At 36.9% G+C, this 21464-nt stretch overlaps 1 protein-coding gene across 2 annotated transcripts in view; it reads right to left on the reverse strand.

The window, feature by feature from the left end:
* Positions 1-21464, reverse strand: part of LOC126377861 (zinc finger protein rotund-like) — a 196302-nt gene that overhangs the window by 115704 nt on the left and 59134 nt on the right. Inside the window, exon 4 of one of the 2 annotated variants that reach the window (XM_050025864.1) lies at positions 6189-6269. The exons of the other annotated variant lie outside the window; for it this stretch is intronic. Coding sequence (XP_049881821.1) covers positions 6189-6269 — 81 coding nt within the window. The remainder of the gene's footprint in view (positions 1-6188; positions 6270-21464) is intronic. 2 annotated transcript variants of the gene reach the window in all.

Below are 21464 nucleotides of genomic sequence, written 5' to 3' on the forward strand. Positions count from 1 at the left end.
AACAAAGCAACAGCAAATTAAGACACTCCCTCTCCTAAGACGTAAATCAGGGGGAGCATGAAATAATAAATAACTAGGACAAAGGAGGGACTCACAATAGTGGTCACTTTGTCACTAACTAGACGCGTATGAGTTATTCCGATAACGGTGTGAGATAAATCATTTAAATGTTGGGATATACGGTTGTGAAGAGTGAAGAACATTGTAGTAAGAATTTGTTTAAATTGCAGACAGTCAATTCACCAAGATACAAGTAATTGGAATGTGTTGCAGTACTATAAATATATTAATATCATGATTAGTCCATCGCCCATAATAACAAGTGGTCTATCATTTCGAACTAAGTAAACTCATTTTCTTAATCAGAATGAGTGTCAGGATTCTTTCGAAGCGTACGTATTGTCAGAATTTTTAATAATATTTTGTTGTTTTGTTTTTTTTTCTATTATTTTTCTTTTGAAAATTATTTGTTTTGTGATAGTGATTATAATTCTATACGAAACTGAAAATTCTGTCAGCACTTAGGATTCAATCAGTATATGTTTTTAGCATTAAGAAGACTTTTATGACTTGTCAAGGATACAAAGATACTTACTTAATACTTAATGATGATGATTATTGTAAAAAAATGAACTACTATAATATCAAAGTCAAAGTATTTATTGGACAAAAAAATATTTGAGGAGCTTGGTGGCGCAGGAGGAGCTCGGTGGCGCAGCGGTCAACGCGCTCGGTCTGCGATTGTTGAAGTTAAGTAACTTTCGCAAAGGCCGGTCATAGGATGGGTGACCACAAAAAAAAACATCTCGAACTCCTCCGTGCTTCGGAAGGCACGTTAAGCCGTTGGTCCCGGCTGCATTAGCAGTCGTTAATAACCACCAATCCGCACTGGGCCCGCGTGGTGATTTAAGGCCCGATCTCCCTATCCATCCATAGGGAAGGCCCGTGCCCCAGCAGTGAGGACGTTAATGGGCTGGTGATGATGACCATTCTTACTTCCTGTGTGTCTCAAATAACTCCATCCCCTTTTACACTTATTTAGGACTTGGTTCGACACTTGACTTTTGTCGTCGGGGTGAGCGGGGGCGGCTGGGACAACCCTTAAATGGTCACTCCAATCTCGGATAAGGTAATGCATAGAGTTGCCAATGTATGTTTTGGAGATTAAAATTGTCAGACCATAGACAATGCGTAATTGATCTCACGGCCATTGTCAGACCATAGACAATGCGAAATTGATCTCACAGCCTAAGAGGTTGCTTACACGGCATACGATCACGGGTATCTTGTAAACATCATTCAGAAGAATTTCAGAGAAATATACCTATTTTCGGGAAGCCGCTGGATGCGGGCAGCGCAGGACCGATCGTCGTGGAGATCCTTGGGGGAGGCCTATGCCCAGCAGTGGGCGTCGTACGGCTGTTGATGATGATACCTATTTTCTTGTTTCATAGTTTTTGGAGCGTGTTTTTTCCGTAATCGGGTTTTAGGTTTTAAACTTAAATTTTTATTTTATTCATCTTTTAAACACCTAAATGCGATTTCTCCTTAAGTTTTTTTACAATATTTTCGTTACATCCTAATGTGTATCGTTGTTCTTGTGTTTATACTCCGACATGTTATGAATTGAAAAACATTTGTACAGATTTCACATAAAGTATATTAAAGAGCTTGTAAGTAGTATCAATTAAATAACCACTACTTAATTAAATCTTTTGTTTCCCTTTTTTTTCATCGACATTACACAAAAATATAAAACAACCCGTTGTAGCAACTCTATACAAATTCCGAAACTAAAATGAAGACGCGTCAAAGGGCAGAGCAAAACTAATATTTTAATGTAACTAAAGGAGTGCCCATAATTTACAGAGTTGGCCGGACAAATCGTGTGTTACTAATTACTGGACGGTCCGGAGGTAAATTATTGAACTTGGTCACCCTAGTTTAAATTAAACGTTTAAGTTATAACATATCTATTGTTTGTTTAATATTCATGTAGTGTTTATTTGTTTTGTGTATAAATCAGGAGCGTCTAGATTTATAAAACCTATATTATTATCTTGTTTTAATTACAAGAAAAAGATCTTCTTCTATCGTGTGGGTTTGTGAGGTGAATTACCAATCCGTGCTTCGGAGGGCACGTTAAACCGTTGGTCCCGGTTACTACTTACTGATGTAAGTAAGTAGTCGTTACATGAGCCATGTCAGGGGCTTTTGGCGGCTCAGTAATAATCCTGACACCAGGGTTGATGAGGTTGGTATTCCACCTCACAAACCCACACGATAAGAAGAAGAAGAAGGTTTCTATTAGTTCTTGTACACTCAGTATTACTTAATATGTCATTACAGACAGTATAAAAGCTTTAGGAATTACTACCAATCTTGCGACCCGATACAAAGGCAGAATAGTCGTCAAAACTAGTACACGTATCATAGAAAATTTCCAATAAAATCACATTTATTATCAAATATCTCTTTAAAGACATTATAAGCTCACGGCTATATCCCAATTGGGGTAGTCAGAGGTGTAGCCATCCCAATACGAACTAAGAAATTTATCGAGCTTTCCAACGATAGGTGGAGAACCGTATCGCCGTCTACAGGGTGCCCCAGAAGAAAATTAGATAGAGGGGCTCATCAGCTACCAGAAATTTATGTTCAGCGATTATTTACGGTTTAGGAAATATGATCCACTTTGTACCTTTTTATAGATTTTCTACCTTACTTCAGAAATCATCATATAATGGTGGTATAAATAACTGTCTTTTTTTAAATATTTATGTAAATAGAATTTTAATAATAATTTACTAAATTAAACGCTACAATCCAACCAAACTATCGGCAGCTAGGGCTGAACTAAGTCCATAAATCATAAACTACAGGGAGACAGGGCAGCACTCGGTTTAGAATTAATTTGGCCGATAACGCCTTCTAGCGATGAGTGGAATAATTAAATTTTGTGTAATGTTACCTTTTAGGTACCCCCATCGGTAATCTATTGTGTGAGTAGATATGTGTTGCGCGCTGAATTGGAAAGTAAATTCAGAGAAAAATTTGACTTACATAGCATCACGCTTGTATCCCCAAAGGGGTAGGTAGATGTGTGATAGTATATATTTCATACTTTACCACGATGCTCCATTGCGAGTTTGGATCATAGACAATTGATCACGTGGTTTCTTGAATTTGTGCACGGTTAATGGCAAATGGCTCGCTCCTTTTTACATGGGACTTCAAAATAGCACTTATATATGATCCAAACTCGCAGTGGGGCACCTTGTTAGAGTATACTACACCATTTTTCTGGTTGATTGAGGGGAGGCCTGTGCTCAGCAGTGGGATGTATAATCATGTACTTATATTATTATATTACGATTACAAATAAATTATAAATCATTATAGTCAGGCCTTCGTAGTTCAGTTCGAATCCCTTTGGGGACATATCACAAAATATATCACTTTGTGATCCCTAGCTTTGTTAGGATATTGCAGGCTGATCACCTGATTGTTGGAAGGCGCTTTAAGCCGTTGGTCCCGGTTATTAATTGCTGATGTAAGAGTCGTTACATGAGCCATGTCAGGTGCATTAGGCGGTTCAATAATAACCCTGACACCAGTGTTGATGAGATTGGTCCACGTCATTGGTCAAAAACCTATCTTTTCCACAGATACGTCATCATAATTATTATAAGTCCATCAAGTTAGTAAGCAGCTGAATTGCATTAGGTCAAGAAAATATGAACTTACAACGAAAATATAATCATTTTTTATGTGAATACTTTACTTTGGGAACGAAATGTCAAAGTTCATTCACCTCACATTTTATACAGACATGGTTCGACGCTTTATGAGTGAATTTATTAAGCACGATATTTTGACCACAATTTGCAACAAAGTGGGTCGCGATAACCTAACAAATACTTTTAAGCTGTCGTTAAAGAAACGTCGTATTTAGTACCAGAACATTCAGAATATTTTTATAGGGAGTAATTATACTCATAAGTGTAATATTTACACTGCAATGACCTTTATGGTTCATTGTCTAGCCATCCCATAGCACTAGGTGTCTATGTAGACCACCAAACCGGACTTTTCGAGTCCAACTTCCTATGGTATCAATTTCATTTAAAAAGTGGACTTATCACTCCGGCGATTTTTTAATTAACTCGCAATTATTGTTTTTTTGTAGCATATTAAAATACAATCTTCTCATTAGAGACAGTTTCTGTCCCTAATCAACCTTCATTGAAGTATATAAATTTTGATTTTCGTGTGTCAGGATCGAAGCAAATGGATTTCCATAGTCTCTGCTTAGCACGGTGGGAAATAGGAGTGAGTTTATGTATGTATGTGATACAAAAGAATCATTTTCGTACAGTTATCCTCAATCCTCCCTCCCTCCCCACAATCTTTCCTCTATCATGTCAATGTCCCGTAGCGAATAGTAGGACTCCACCCAGTGCCATCTATCGGTCCTAACGATTAGTTTTGACGCAAATGGTGCTCGTAACAAACATCCGTGTTTTTCGACCCACTTCCACAATTTAAGGTTTTATTTAAAAACGGATCGCTATTGATCCGGGACTGTTTTATGTGGATTACAATCTTATGGTTTTCTTCTATCGTGTGGGTTGTGAGGTGCCAACGCCATCAACCCTGATGTCAGGGTTAATGTAACGACTGCGTACGGTCGCGAGCACTAATATGTATACACTTTGATACCAAGTCACATTAACTTTTTTGACAAATTAAACCGTAAGTCTCATTAAATGTCAAATATGATAGTGCGACAGGGTTCTAAGTGGGTACATGATATTACTCGTGACTGTACTTACATCAGTTAGTGGTAATCGGAAACAACGACTAAATATCCTTTCCGAGGCTCAGATCATTTTTATTGCGGACATTAGGGTGCTCAGCCTGTAATGTCCTTACCAAACTGGGGATCAGAAAGTGTATTTTGTGTTATGTCCCCTCCGAGATTCGAACCTGGGACCTCCAGATCGTGAACGCTCAGACACTGGACTGGAGTTATGACGTATAATATTTAATTTCATAAAATAATCACTGTGGTCCTATTGTACACCGGCTTGCTTCTCAGTCGGATAACGCCGGATCGAAACCCGGTACTGTAATTGTAATGAGTTATTAATTTATCTTAAGTTCAGCTTTCACTAATACAGTTGCCTCGACCATTACAGACAGCGATACGACACCACCTATCACGTTGGTCTAACATAAATCTCGGGGAAGTGTGGTTACTGAGTTCACCTTGCGATGGACGTAACTCTGACTTCGCCAAATGGGAAATAGTCGAGAGTTTACGGTATGAAATAATATAAAATATTTGCAAAGAGTCTACTACACTATTATTCTTTGCCCACACGTTAAAGACAAAAGGAATAAAATTACCATAACAATATAGAATACAGCTTGCGATGAGGGCGTCACTTCTGCGGAGGACAGTAGCAAATGGACCTCTTTTGTCACTCTGACCCTCTGAGGTGGAGGGAAGGTGTGATTCCAAGTCACAACATTTAGCATGCAAAATGTTATATTATCGTCAGAGCATTACATTGACTAAGGCCTTTTTAATAGTTCTTGGACATAGTTTTAAATAAAAATACTTATTTGTATAATATTACACTCTTCTATGATGTTAAGGCAACGTCATATATACGTACATTCACTACACATTAACACGACTACGACTACGGTTTCACAATGTAGTCGCCTTTATAGAGATTCTGATGTGATTTTCTACAACAAAAGCTCGATTTTCTTCAATTGATTTCAATCCTACACCACAAATTTTATTCTGGATTGAACTGGCTTGTTTATTGTGAAGTTTTGCTAACAAAAATCACATGGGAGTTTTTAAAAAGACCCTTAATTTTTTGTCTAGTATAAGACGTTAATTTTTTGTTTACTTTGATCACGATAACTAAACATTGAAACAATATGACTACAGCTGACTCACCTTCATAATGACAAACCGTCACTGTCGCAATAAGTCTTACCAACATAACAACTACACATCGACTACACACCTAACTGACCATGCAGCGTATTCCAATCTTAAATTAAATAGTATTTTTGGAAATGACATTAAACACAAACAAACGAACATACTAATAGCAAGACACACTAAACTACACATCGACTATACAATATCGACTACAGCGTACCTCGTAGCCTTGTTTGATGGCCATAGTGCCCCGTGGACGCGACCACGCCGCATATTCCAGACCATCTTTTTGTTGGCAGTGCTGTTGAAGACATTCATAAATTAAGAAAGATAATATTATAAGCGAGAAAGAAGTGAGAGCAGTGCGGAAATAGGCTGACTACTTAATCAACTTAACATACGTAGTATATATACACCCACTCCTTTTCAGCTATGCGTAAGTCCCATGTAATAGGGGACGAGCCTAATGCCATTATTTGGGCACAAATGCTGGAAACCACGTGATATCAATTATCTATGGTCCAAACATGATTTCAAACTCATAAAATTGAATTCAGTGGTTTAAATTTCGAGCTGGGAAATCAATCAGATACTTATTATGTAACGTAAAAACATAAATGTTCTATAGTTTTCTATGGAATAAGTATGTAGTTAAATAATCATAGATCTTATAAATACGTTATTCCTAGTCTAATTTGTACAAAAACGCATACAAACGACCGGACTAAGGTTAAAACGATGCGTGGCGTCTCAATACAATTATAGCAACTTGTTATTGATTTCAGTAGACGCGTCATAAATAAAATACTTATCCATGTGTAAAATCTTGCATCTACAAAATTAATGTTAGCACGAACATGCAGTCATGTAATTCCTAATTACACATATTTCCACTTGCTTCTTAATTTGAAACAGAGTTATAAACATACCTACTTAATGTTTATCTGTCCAGTTGATTTTATTTTTCATAGAGACACTAATTAAAATATCAACAAACATTCAGGATAAATATTTTTTAAGTAAGCCAAGTCAGACCTAAGACTACAATATATTATCTTAAATTATAAGAAGAAATTATATTTTTTGTTGTTATATATAAATTTTAGGACTGAACTTGGCACCCATTTAGATCTCACTTCTTTTGTCGTTGAAGTCAACAACCAAGGCTAGGTCAAATATATAATATATCATTGAACTTGGCCCTCATTTCAGATTTATGATTTTGTTCGGATAAAAAGCATATCTGCCTAAGATCTGCCTGTTAAATCCATTAATCAAATTCTATTTTGTGTCCGGGATGACAATGTACCAGTCATAGAATGTTATTTTTGTCCCTGACTATGCTAAATTTTCAAAGCTAATTCAACTAAATTATGAAATTCTGATAAAAATAAAGACAGATCTAAAACTAACGAAAAACATTTTCTTTTCTCTTATTTATGAATTTTAATCACGAAAAACGTAATAATAAGTCCGACATTTTATCACGTTTTTCTATGACGTCATAGTGTACTTTTTCATACAAATTCTACAGTCATTTCGTGTTTTGACGTTTGGTAAAAGTAACTGATTTGATTAGTTAGAAGTACTTACTACAAATAATTCATTGCGCTGGAAATAAAAGACGTACCTAATTGGAGGAAAACTCTAATACAATTCTGAGAAAACTGTCTGCTGTCATAGTAATGATACAATTTCGTGGCGAACCCCGTGAATATAAGAGAATAGAGCTCTCTAGTACCTATTATAAAGGTAAGACGTTTCTCTACCCAGCAGTTTTAAAACCCAAGATATAAAACCGCAGAAAACACATATAATTCTTTAAAAAGAGCTCGCAATGGCAATAATTCTCTATTATTGAAGATTCCTAATGCTTTCTACAGCGCCGTTACAGTACATAGCATATTATAGGTATATATACGTTGGAAAAACGATTTTTATATCCATGACCCGGCCAACATATAAAATGTTAGTCCTAAACTCGTCGTGCCTCTCGTTCCGTCGGGGAATGTGTGAAAAAGATGACGATATTCACGTGTGACGCGGTTTTATATGTATGTGGAAAGTGTAGCTATGGACGTGTGGAGGGGTGGAGCTGTATTCTACGTATAATGTTATTCTTCTGTTAAATTATATTTTGATGACCTCAACTTGGTGAATAGCTAGAAACTTTAACAGAATACGACTATCAAGGTTAAAACAAAGGTTCTCTTCCCGGCTAGGTCATTTAGGAAAATGTTTTAAATTCGCTTCATGATTCTCCACCAGGCTCGTTGGAGCAGCGTGATGGAGTAGGCTCAATATCATCCCCTTACGTTACATTCGGGATGGTGATATGTCACTGTACTCTTTCGTCATGATACATCTTTAGACGCCAACATCAAGAGAGGCCACAAGCATTTCTCTACCGATTTAGAATAGAATAGAATAGAAATTGATTTACGGCTTTACAAGTCCAAATGTTTTGATCATTTATAAAGATTTATGAAGACACTTTTTTTTTTAATAATTATACATTTCGCATAAAAGAAGCTAAATGTACTTACTTATAATATTTCATGCCATTGCTCTCCATTTTAAATAATTTTAAAAATAACTACACCTGGCGACTCCTCCGCGTCCTAGTTCCGAAGAAACCCGCGACACGAGTATTTTTCTTAACTTTTCCCTGTGTGCACACACACATTCACACAAACACCTACGTAGCTGTACGTAGCTCGTATGTGTGCGTGCCGTCTTGGGTAGTAAAATATTATGCTGTCGGGTCTTGAAATAACATTGTATAGATAATCAATAACAGAGCATTTTTATGTTCCTATCCTGAATTTTTACTTCTAGCTCCTATGGTGGTCTAGACTTTTGGTTTGTCGTGTGATTACTTTGTTTATTATTTAGATAGTACTCTTGACATTAATGATTCTCTATTCTCTATTGTGTAAATAAGAATTGCGATTAGAGATTTGGGGATTTTGGATGTCATTAGAAAAGGTTCAGTACTATCTACTCGGAACTGGCGTGCGTGTATGAAACGATTAATGTGGAGGAAGCAAGAGAAGTATGTCAGGATCGAAACAAATGGAATTCTATAGTCTCTTAAAGGAGAAAAACTGAGCAATACGCTGCCTATAGTCGCTCTATCACTCTAGGTAATATATATTTGCATTAAATGTCCAATCGTTGTTGGTCTAACAAAAAGCTCGGTGAGGTGTGGGTATTCAGTTTATCATGCGATTGATGTAAGTACCTCTGGCTACTGCAGTTGGGATATAGTCGCAAGTTTATGTTATATTATGTCATGTTAAGATGTGTTCGTTGCTGTAGTTGAATATGGAATGTCATAAGGCATATCTACAATAAAATTACGTCAAACAATAAACCAGGATTGGTGTTGTTAAATCTCTTTTCATTACATGTATGGTATGGTAATAGTTCAATGGTAATAGGCTGTCAGTCTGGGACTCTGGGTCAAGGATACATTATTAAATAATAATCTAGAAATAGAAGCCAGTTTAAAGATAATTGAAAACAATATTACCTTCTTTATGCCTGATTTACGAATTTGAATTTAGAATTACATAACAAAGAAGTCGACGCTTGACCGCGTTTATTGATGACGTCATACGTCTATACTCATTACGTAAAAATGTATATCATTCGTCTAGGTCCTATTCTTTATTGTAAATAGACTGAGAATTGGTTAGCAGTGTATTTTTTAAATACTTAATAATGATATCTTCTTCTTCTATCGTGTGGATTGTGAGGTGGATTACCAACCCCATCAACCTTGGTGTCAGAGTTGGTACAAAGCCGCCATAGGCCCCTGATATGACTCATGTAACGACTAAGTACTTACATAGTAAGTAATAACCGGGACCAACGGCTTAACGTGCCTTAAGCACGGATCATCTTACTTTTGGACAATCAGGTGATAAGTCTGTAATGTCCTAATCAAACTAGGGATCACAAAGTGATTTTTGTGATTTGTCCCCACCGGGCTTCGAACCCGGGACCTCCGGATCGTGAGCACAACGCTCAACCATTAGACCACAGAGGTCGTTACGAATATTAAAAGGTGTCTCTAACGTTAGTATTGACGACTTTGTCTTACACTTTAAGGACCAAAATGACACATATTACAATCATGAGAAATATCATGACACCTACTTAAGAACCCTATCGCACTAGCATATTTGGCATTTAGCGAGTCTTATAGTTTAATTTGTTAAAAAAATAATAATGTGATATGGTACCAAAGTGCATATTAATGCTTTTGACCATCACACGAACACGACACTATTGTCTAACTGTATAGCAAAATCCAAGAAAAAATATATCATACCTTTTCGCTTACTGTTCTACATAATAATGTCTTTCAATACGAAACTGAAGGATCTTTACTTTTATTTTTTCTTTCCAACATAGACAAAAGCAATAATGAGGGCACGCGGTTGTAAGGACGTACCAACTCAATTTGAGTTCGCCATTTGTCACAGTCTTGCTAGAATGTATTATTTCTATGTAGTTTATATATTTGGATTTGTGGAGGAATAGAATAGTAAGGAGGAGCTCGGTGGCGCAGCGGTAAACGCGCTCGGTCTGCGATAGTTGAAGTAAAGCAACTTTCGCAAAGGCCGGTCATAGGATGGGTGACCACAAAAAAAAAGTTTTCATCTCGAGCTCCTCCGTGCTTCGGAAGGCACGTTAAGCCGTTGGTCCCGGCTGCATTAGCAGTCGTTAATAACCATCAATCCGCACTGGGCCCGCGTGATAGTTTAAGGCCCGATCTCCCTATCCATCCATAGGGAAGGCCCGTGCCCCAGCAGTGGGGACGTTAATGGGCTGATGATGATGACCCCGGTGGGGCGTGAGCTTATGTACGTAAGTTGTTATTTGTTTTTGTAAGTTAAGCAGCTTAAATACTTTTTATAAGTACTTAAAATACAATTTCGAACACCAAATTTTAATGCATCCCTTGCGTTGGCGCAATTTACGAAATTGCTTAGACGTAGCATGGAATATTCTGAGCCTTTCGTTCTCTTAACCTTCCATGGGTTTCGTTCCATGTTTACACTTATGCGGATGTACCTTTTTAAATATTTGAACTTAAATAAGTACTCATATGCGATTTAAGCGTACACATATACTTATATATTTGGATTTGTGGAGGAATAGAATAGTAAGTAAAGAAGACAAAGAAACAAGTCTATGATACGAATAAAAATCAATTTTGTGTGTGAATAAAATTAGACCGATATTTAAAATTAGGGTACAATCAGACTATTTGATTATTATAAAGAACAGTGCTACTATTTCCTAATACAAAAGAATGCTAATTTCCAAGTCCATCAATTATTATTTTTATCGCGTATCAGAATTTGAATTCAGAACGGAATATTTTATTGTTGTTTTGTTTTGTTTCCCGCGCGAACAACACAACAATAAAGTACTCAGTTCTGAATTCAAATTCTGATACACGATAAATCTAATAATTGATGGACATGGAAATTAGCATTCGTTTGTATTCGGAAGTGCGGTGATTGTCGAGGGACATTAAGAAAATAGAAGGACTTGATTTCTGCCTTATTCCTATAATGTAATAAGTAGCTAGTTTATTTGACCATTATCTCAAGGACAGTCCTATACCAAAACTATCCTTGACTATTTACTCTAAAAAAGGACATCTGAGTTCTTATGTTATCTTGTCTATCCTGGAATAAGGTTGTGAATTGTATATCCGAGTGTCTTAAAAAATAAATTCTGTCACCGTATTGAGGAAAGCATCCCAGTCCGTATCACTTGTACTTGTGATTGATGGACGTCGTCCCCTACACGACTGTCATTAGCCCCCTTGGGAGATTTTACAGTTTAACATTTTGCTTAGTCGGGCTTACGTGAGACTGGTGGTTTGGACACGTCGAATGAAGAATGAGTGATGAAGAAAATAGGGATGACTCTTGAGCTCACGTTCTGGATTTCATCATGCTTTTGATTTGAGCGAATCTTTTGTTTGATTCTGACCTGATTTTCTTTTGAGTTGAATCACTAGAAAAACTTATAGTGTTAAACTTTTAACACTTGCATACTTTCACTTAAAAGTGGACCCCAAACCTTGTTACTTTAATGTTCTTCTCTTCTATCGTGTGGGTTGTAAGGTGGATTACCAATGTGAGGGTTGGTAACCGGGGGTTACTATTGAGCTCCAAAGGCCCCTGACATGGCTCCTGTAACGACTACTAACTTACATCAGTAAGTAGTAACCGGGACCAACAGCTTAACGTTCCGAAGCACGGATCATCTTACTTTCGGACAGGTGATCAGCCTGTAATGTCCTAATCAAACTAAGGATCACATAGTGATTTTTGTGATATGTCCCCATCGGGATTCGAACCGTGGCCTCCGGATCGTGAGACCATCGTTCAACCACTGGACCACGGAGGCCGGCTAGAATCATTAAATTTAGGCAAGAAGGAAGGTCTTAGGGCGCAAGTAAAGGAAAACATCCGAAATTAGTTAATTTTTCATCCATTACAAAAGAAATATTTTTGGGATGCAAATATATTAGTAGTTAGTAGAATAATCGTTATAATTTCTTTAAGTTATGATTTATATTGGTGCCAACTGTTCAAGAGGCTAAAACCTTATAGATACTTACCTTAGTGTACGTTTGTGCTTAGAACATAAATAATTTAAGTCTGAACGTCTCTGTGTTAATATTTAAGCGCTAACAGGCCGCTTGGAGGAAGCAAAGAATGTTCTTTAGAGTTCTATTTTAGACACACTGTATTTTTTTCTAGTGGTTAGAGCATTGGCCTCACGATCTGGAGGTCCGGGTTCGATTCCCGATGGTGACACTGTCGAAACTTAATTTGTGAGACTATCCTTTGTTTGGCTAGGACACTTTAGGTCACTTTTTTCGAACACAGTCTAGTTGTTCGAAAAAGGTAAATGATTCCGTGCTTCGGAAGGCACGTTAAGCCACGTCCTTGGCTAATAGTTCAAACACCCCCACCAACACGCAGTGGATCAGCGTGGTGGAGTATGCTCCATACCTCTTCCAGTTGAATGAGTGTAAGCCTGTGCCCAGTAGTGGGACCTATATAGGCTATTTCTAATTATGTGTCTAATTATGAGTCTATTTCTTGAGAACGTTCACCACCAACATAATATTATTATAATATAATTTCAAATGTTTTAATTAATCGTAATTTTAATTTATAAGTGACAAATTGTATTTAAATGCTATAAATAAACATTCTATTATATTATTATGATCATTCCAACCGCCATTATTGTTTTTCTTTATTTTTGAATTGTCAATTTGTTTAAGTTTTGAGTCTCATATTTTTATATTGTAACCGTCTGTGGCGTCCTTTTTTAATAAACTAGCGACCCGCCCCGGCATCGCTCGGATGCAATGCTGAGGAAAAAATGAAATTATTTACAACATCACATTAAAAACCTCAAAAATAACAGTATTTCTCCACTATTTAATGGATGTTATTACACATATAAACAGTCCTCTTGAATCACTCTATCTATTAAAAAAAACCCGCATCGAAATCCGTTGCGTAGTTTTAAAGATTTAAGCGTACATAGGGATATAGGGATAGAAAAAGCGACTTTGTTTTATACTATGTAGTGATATATTCTTTCTTTCTAATAAGAAATAAAAGCTCAGAATGCTCACGATAAGTAGCTACGTGTATAACGTTCCCAAAGTCTCAAGTTAGTAGCATAATGCTAATTGTCACGTTGTCCCCTCACCCGAGTGCATCAGTCTCCGTCACTCGCACGGTCCGCCTCCGTGGATCATCAGGATTTGGGGCGGAACGCTAAATCGCTTTCTCGCGAATTAGATGCCATAAAAGTATTTTTATTTTTCTTTGAATTAGTTCTTTCATGTTTTTAGGCAGTACTTTGGTCTGGCAAAATAAATATTGTTTGGAAATTGAGTCTGTATTACTGAAAATATAAAATTAGTCTTTGAAACTTGGCAGACGGACAAATTAGAAAAAAAAATGTGGCACGAATTGTATATAAATCCTATAATCTAAACATAAATATGAATCCGAACAATGATAAGTGTTTGAATCTTTATTAATTTTTGGGTACAAGAGTAAAAAGTATAATCTGTAATGTAATTTTTTTATTACATATTTAGAAATCTTAATTAAATGTATTTAAAATCTGAGTATGTGACCTTACTCAAAACATAATCACGGCCTTACTCAAAAACTGAGCACGGCCTTACTCAAAACATGCATTTCGATGCGACTGAATCAAAAACATTCAAAAACATCTGAAATAACGTTATTTTGGATAATATTTATTTTTTGTCCTACTTTTTATGAAACATGTTCTAGAATGCAAATGATTTTAAATATTACCAAGAAAATATATTAGATTGTTTACAGTCGGTAACAGAGTAAAAACCCGCTGACAGCAAAACTGTTGTGCAACGCGTTTTGTAAATATAAACAAAAACAACAACTACTTACTTGTTTTTGTTCCAACAATAATTCAACTTTTTTATCGACGTTTTATTGTTGAGTTTGAGAAAATATAACAATTTTTTTAAATAAATTCAAAAAAGTTCTTTATTAAACAATACATTACATTTTATTACAGAGTCAGAATAGAAAATTAATTAATACATTATTTTGTTTTTCTCTTAAACTAAGCAGTTGTACGTTTTTCCCTATTAAGTATTAAGCCAATACCAGTCTAGACAGACCTATTTCTAAAGGACTAGAACTCACTGATATTAATGTTATTATTTTTGCAAAAACTTGGATAAAAGTTATTTATATACTTTTACATATATACCGTATACGGTCATCACTAATTTAAGAGCCACGCTTTTGTCGGTGTAGCATTCTCCATGCTACTTTTTAGGGGAAAATAGGGCAGTGGTTTCCCTCTTGCCTTCCGTCCGCAGTACTCTGTCTGACGCGAGTGGGATGGCGCCCAGAGTAGTCTATTTCAAAGCCGTACTAGGACTCCTGTCCTCCGCCTCTGAATAGTACAGTATACGGTACCTATCACATAATGTCTCTGTCGTTTAAGTACAACGCGGGATGATGTGTGATTCACCGCCAAAACTATCCAAAAAGTAGCATTTCCCATGCTACTTTTTAGGGAAAAATAGGGCAGTGGTTTACCTCTTGCCTTGCGCCCCGCAGTACTCTGTCTGACGCGAATGGGATGGCGCCAGAGTAGTCTATTTTAAAGCCGTACTAAGATTCCTGTCCCGCCTCTGAATAGTACAGTATACGGTACCTATCACGTAATGTCTCTGTCGTTTAAGTACAACGCGGAATGATGTGTGATTCACCGCCAAAACTATCCAATATAAAACTCGTTGGTGCTAATATGAGCTAAACGCGCAGAAAGCGGTCCGTCCGGCAATCAGTCGGCTGATAACAATCCCGGTTGACGTTGACGGATACTGATGCGGACTGATTACGAAGGACCTCTGTCACACCTCCTAGGAGGCTTTAAGGACGCATCGATGTGGAATGTTCGAGAAAATATTTTAGTTTTATATAGGTACTAGCGGCCGCCCGCAAGTTCGTCCGTGTGGATTTCGGTCTCCGCGGTAATAATTTACGATTTTTTAAATTTAGAGTCTATACCCTAAAATTAAAAATTAATTAAAAATTGTATATAGATCAATCACTACACAACCCTAATCATAGGCCTGGCTTTTTTGTGAGACCATTTAATTTTCAGATAGACATTTCCATCATATCATACAATGGTTTTGTCAGCGCACGCCAGAATTGCTCGCAGATGGTAGATTTTTTCCTACTTACTCGTACTTGACACTTATCGTCACATTTTGTCAATTCAAACAATATCTTTATAAATTGTAGCCTATGTGTTATTCTGTTGTATAAGCTACATTATTGTAAAGTTTCATTAAAATCCATTCAATAGTTTTTGCCTGAAAGAGTAACAAACATCCAAACATCCATACTTAAAAAACTTTCATATTTATAATATTAGTAAGATATTGTATCGGCAAGCGTGTAGCCTGTAGCTTGTTGCTGCTTGTGAAGTCACAAGCAACTCGCTAAAAAAAATAAGGTAACTGGCCTGAGGGTCACCAATTGGGCGCGGAACTTGGCTCAGGTCAACTGAGGATTTGGTTTGGTTAGGACATTACAGGCTGATCACTTGAATGTCCGAAAGTAAGATGATTCGTGCTTCGGAAGGCACGTTAAGCCGTTTGTCCTGGTTACTACTTACTGATGCAAGTTGGGAGTTACATGAGCCACGTCAGGGGGTAGTTCAATAGTAACCCTGACACGAGGGTTGATGGGGTTGGTAATTCAACTGACAACCCACACGATACAAGAAATGAGGATTTAAAAGAACCATCCCCGATATCTAAAATGATTAAAATAAATTATAAATCCTTACTAAGTATACCTACTAAAGTTAAAGACTCCCTTAATAAAATTCAAGGTACCTCGTACCTTGAGTACGTCACGAAAAGCCATTCCTAAGAGCACACATTTAATCAAACAGCCTTTTAAGGCGGTGTGCACACTGAAACAAATTAACGTGATGAGTCGCCGCAGTGAGTCGGTCTGTCGCCGGCCTAAGATGGATGGCGTTGAACGAAAGGTAACGACTTGTTACGTCGAATGTCGTAGAGAGAAAAATGTCTTGTGGATTTAAACGTGAAAAATTCGTTTGCTTATGTCTTGAAAGTTAGTATGCCTTGTACCTGCTGAATTTTAATTTGTAATGGAGTTTGGTACGAAATATTTCCATGTCCATTTTCTACTAAGTAGTCGGGTGAAACATGTTTTATTAAACATATCTCAATCGTATTTGTAGTTCCATTGTCTCTGCTTACCTCGGTGGGAAATATGCGTGAGTTTATGTAAATACGTAATTTCAGATACCTCTAAAGTCTATGAATCTTCTTCTTAAGTCTAAACTTGCGATTTAAAAAGAACCAAAATCTTTTGACAAAAAGTGACCTAGTGACCTATAATACACATATTTTTGTATCTAGTTTAGGCACCAGTCTCACAAAATATTTTTATTGGTCTTCAAATTTAATAAAATTTGCTTAGTCTTAAGGACATCTTTTTCTGTACTTTAATTATGTTTTTTTTCTATTTTATTAAAATAATTATCATCATTGAATTTTGTTTCATAACGCTCAGAAGAGAATGTATTGATGTTGCATGTTAAATAATTCTATTTTCAAATTATTTTTGATTTTTCGAATTTTGCGTGCACTATTATGTATAAAATAATGTTCACAACGATTCGCCTTAGCGAAGCGGCACCTATTCCACGTAGGTAATTATTAGGTAGCATTTTCTAAGCAATTGGATGTTCATTGTACCCCCTCGTATGCGAGATGAGGTAATGATCTCATGCTAGTATTTCTTTCTGTTTTCCTCTCTGTCGTCGTAACGATGGAGGATGGTAGGATTATTGTTTTGTATGATAATGGTGCTAATTCCTGCAGACGCCATCTATTTTTATTTTAAGTTATAAGTACCCGTCATTTTCATACATGTTGTGCCGACTCCACCAAGAGTGGGATAAGGACAGGAGGATGATATTATATACATAAAAAAGTTTTTTTTTTCTAAATATCAAACGATAACCAATGTAGGTCGGACAGGCAGTCGCTTCTGTAAAAAACCGGACCTGTCAAATCTTCATGTTAGTTAAGCGGACCCTGTGAAAAACGGGATAATACTAGGGAGATAATGAATTTTATGTGTGGTGTATCAAACGGACTATCTACTGCTATAGATACTTATGGGTACATGTTAGTAAACCATACCTAAGCATCATATTATTTTGCCTAATGAAATAAAAAGGTTACCGATAAAATTACTACCTATCTTCTATGAGAACCCAGCGACGAAACATTGAAATACTAAACAGGTTAATAAATGCAAAACCACGGGAGGTCTCTCACATAATCCTTTGCCAAAACCATAGAACACTCTAGCTCAGTCATTACTAAAAAAAAATGAACAAAAGATAAGCTAGTAAATCTTCCTAATGCTTTTTGTTGAAAAAAATGTCCTTAGACACTTTAGTAAGACGATGACAAATGAAAAAAATGTATAAAAAAAAGTGTAGCGGTTACGTACCCTCGCGTTTGAAAATTATGTTGTCGTCATATGAGAATTAAATGATCGGGTATTTTCCTTGTAGGGCAGTGGACGTGTCTTGATACTTGTAAGATATATTACAAGTTTCGCCTCTTTCTTTTTGATGCGAACAGCGAAGGATCGGAACTGCCTGCCGTCGTCTGTTAATCAAACTCGTTATAATCTGGGAGTCTTTAAAACTAGAGTAAGTAGTCATTTGCATCCATCCTAGACCACATCATCACTTATCATCAGGTGAGATTGATGTAAAACACGAGCCTATATTATAAAAAAAAAAACAAGTGAAGATACGAAGTAAGTTATTATATTTGTTTAAGGAGCTTAACCTTGAAATCTGCTTCTGAATTGTTAATGTTGATAATTTTAAGCATCAAAATAAGTTTGAAGGCTAGAGCATTTTTAGGAAAGAGAAAATTTCAATCGAAAAAAATACTGATTCGAATGATACTTGAACCCGCTGGTGTATTGGTTAACACGGTCGTTCTGTCTGAGTCACTGAGATTGCGGGTCCAAGTCCCGTCCGAGCCAGATTTTTTCGATTTAAATTTTCTCTTTGTGGGTTTCCCTAAGCACGGCTAAATGCTATAAAAACAAAAATCATCTTTATTCCGGGCTTCGGTTGTTTCTTGCAAAGATCAAAACTGGTACATCCAACTACACCAAACCTTTCGACGATTATACGATCAACCCTTTAGTGAAGACACGGTAACCTCTCACCCCTTCACAAATAACTTTAAAAAAGACATACCTCAGGATTTATCTCTCCAATAATGCTGGTGTTATGGACTGTGCTATTGTATTCAACATCATAATATTGTATTCCCGGATTATTTATTTGATTATGTCTTTTGACTAAAGATCCAATAACGGGAAGTTTGAATAGTAACACTGTCCTAAATGAAAGGAGATTCGTAAATAGTTTATTTTTTACAAAAAGTTTAATAGAATAATACATATATTTACACTCACTAGAGAGCCTAGCCCAGTTGGTAGAACGCTTGCCTCTCACTTTGAGGTTGCAAGTTCGAATCCAGCACAGGCCTAAACCAATGATTGTCGAATTTGTTTTCGAATTCATATTTGGATCATAAGTGATTATCACGTGCTCTGCGGTGAAAGAAAATATCGTAAGGAAACCCACATTCTCGAGAAATGCATATTCGGAGGTATGTGACCTAACCTGTATTGGGCCGGTTTTCCTTTCGCGGGTTGGAAGGTCAGACAGGCAGTCGCTTCTGTAAAAAGCCGGACCTGTCAAATCTTCAGGTTAGGTAAGCGGACCCTGTGAATAACGGGATAATGCTAGGGAGATGATCTTCTTCTATCGTGTGGGTTTTCAGGCGAATTACTAACTTCATCAACCCTGGTGTCAGGGTTACTATTGAGCCGCCAAAGGCCCCTGACATGACTCATTTATAACGACTACGTACTTACACAGTAAGTAGTAACCGGGACCAACGGCTTAACGTGCCTTCCGAAGCACGGATCGTCTTACTTTCGGACAATCAGGTGATCAGCCTGTAATGTCCTAACTAAACTAGGGACCACAAAGTAATTTTTGTGATATGTCCCCACTGGGAATCGAACCCAGGACCTCCGGATCGTGAGTCCAACGCTCAACCACTGGACCACGGAGGCCGTTGGGGAGATGATGATACTTTTATACTCAATCTTAAGTTACAGGTTCAAATCGCGGTCGGGGCTCTAAACAAATGAATACGACTTCATGAGTGACTTTGAAGTCATGTTTGGATCATAAATAATTGAAATCACGTGTTTTTTTAATAGCAATGTGCCGTTCCCGAGAATTTTCCCAAAGTGAATGTTCCGGTTGTTACTCTATAATAGTAAGGTTCTCGAATGGCAACCACGTGTCGGACGACGCTCAGAGGGTAGGCCCGCTACAAGGTGGACCGACGATCTGGTGAAGGTCGCGGGAAGCCGCTGGATGCGGGCAGCGCAGGACCGATCGTCGTGGAGATCCTTGGAGGAGGCCTATGTCCAGCAGTGGGCGTCGTACGGCTGATAATGATGAATAGTAAGGACACTGGTTGCATTTCTTTTTCAAATTGTTATGTTTTGTACTCTGGTCTTGTCTGCCTAAAGGTTAGGTAATACAGTTTTTTTTACGTAAGTTATGCGCCTTTTACTGTGATTGGAACGACATAAATATCACTGTCTCTGATGATAAATCGGCTGGTGCTGACAATCAGCGGCTAACAACAATAGGCTATGGCATTTGTTGAGCTGCAGCCATTTCTATTTATAACTTAGTTAATTACGACTAAACAATGTGTAAATATTATGTATTTTTTACCAAATAAATATCTATCGTACTTTCATCCCATCGATTTCCTGTAGTATAATATTTGCACACCTGCAAGCAGGCTGAATACACTAAGGCAACCTATATATTACTTATTAAGACCATTGTACTGTGTTCATGCAAATAAACGATCTATCTATCTATAATATGTTGTTCCATATACTGACAGCTATGGTGTATGGTGGTTGTATTGACAGTAGCCCCAAGGGCATACTGGACAGAAACTTGGCAAGACAGCACACCACGGAGAAAAAAGTTTTTATTGCCTTTTATTGACGACCAACCGACCAACTTACCCGGGATTAGTTGCAGCATTTTTCATTTGTAAACACTTTTCGATGTCTTTTAAAGAAGTTGAGTTAATACGTATAATATTATTAGTTGTAGTAGAGTTGATTGAAGACTATAGAGAACCGGAGAAGAAATATGATTGGCCACCTGATACGACACGATTCATTTATAACAAACATTATAGAAAGAAACATTGAAGGGAAGAGAGGAAGGGGTAAACCTGTGATAACATTTATAAAACAAATAAAAGAGAAGGTGCGGGTCGTGTCGTATCGGGAGGTGAAGGGTTTGGCGGGAAGAAGAGAGGAATGGCCATTACTCCACCGACAAGAGCGCAGCTCTTAAATAGAGAGAGAGAGAGAGAGAGTTGATACCGAAATAAATTTATATGACCATTGTGTTTCCACGTTTTGTTTGAGTTGCTTGAGGCCTCTACTCGATAGTTGATATGTTTTTGTTTGCGAATCAAATACAGGATTTTCTATAATAATTATGGTCTTTTATATAACATAAGCTTACGACTACATATATCCCAATTAAGTAGCTTTCTGTTAGACCAACCCACGTTATATATAGGGCGTGAGCCGTATCTATAACGGTCGAGCCAACTATGATAATGAATATTGCCTTTCAATGAAAATAAATATTTACTATTATCAATTTTAAATGCAAATGCAAAATAAATTAATAATTATTTTTATTATTTTTTTAATTGCAAATGGAA

Source organism: Pectinophora gossypiella, chromosome 24 (genome assembly GCF_024362695.1).
Source record: "Pectinophora gossypiella chromosome 24, ilPecGoss1.1, whole genome shotgun sequence".
NCBI classification, from domain to species: domain Eukaryota; kingdom Metazoa; phylum Arthropoda; class Insecta; order Lepidoptera; family Gelechiidae; genus Pectinophora; species Pectinophora gossypiella.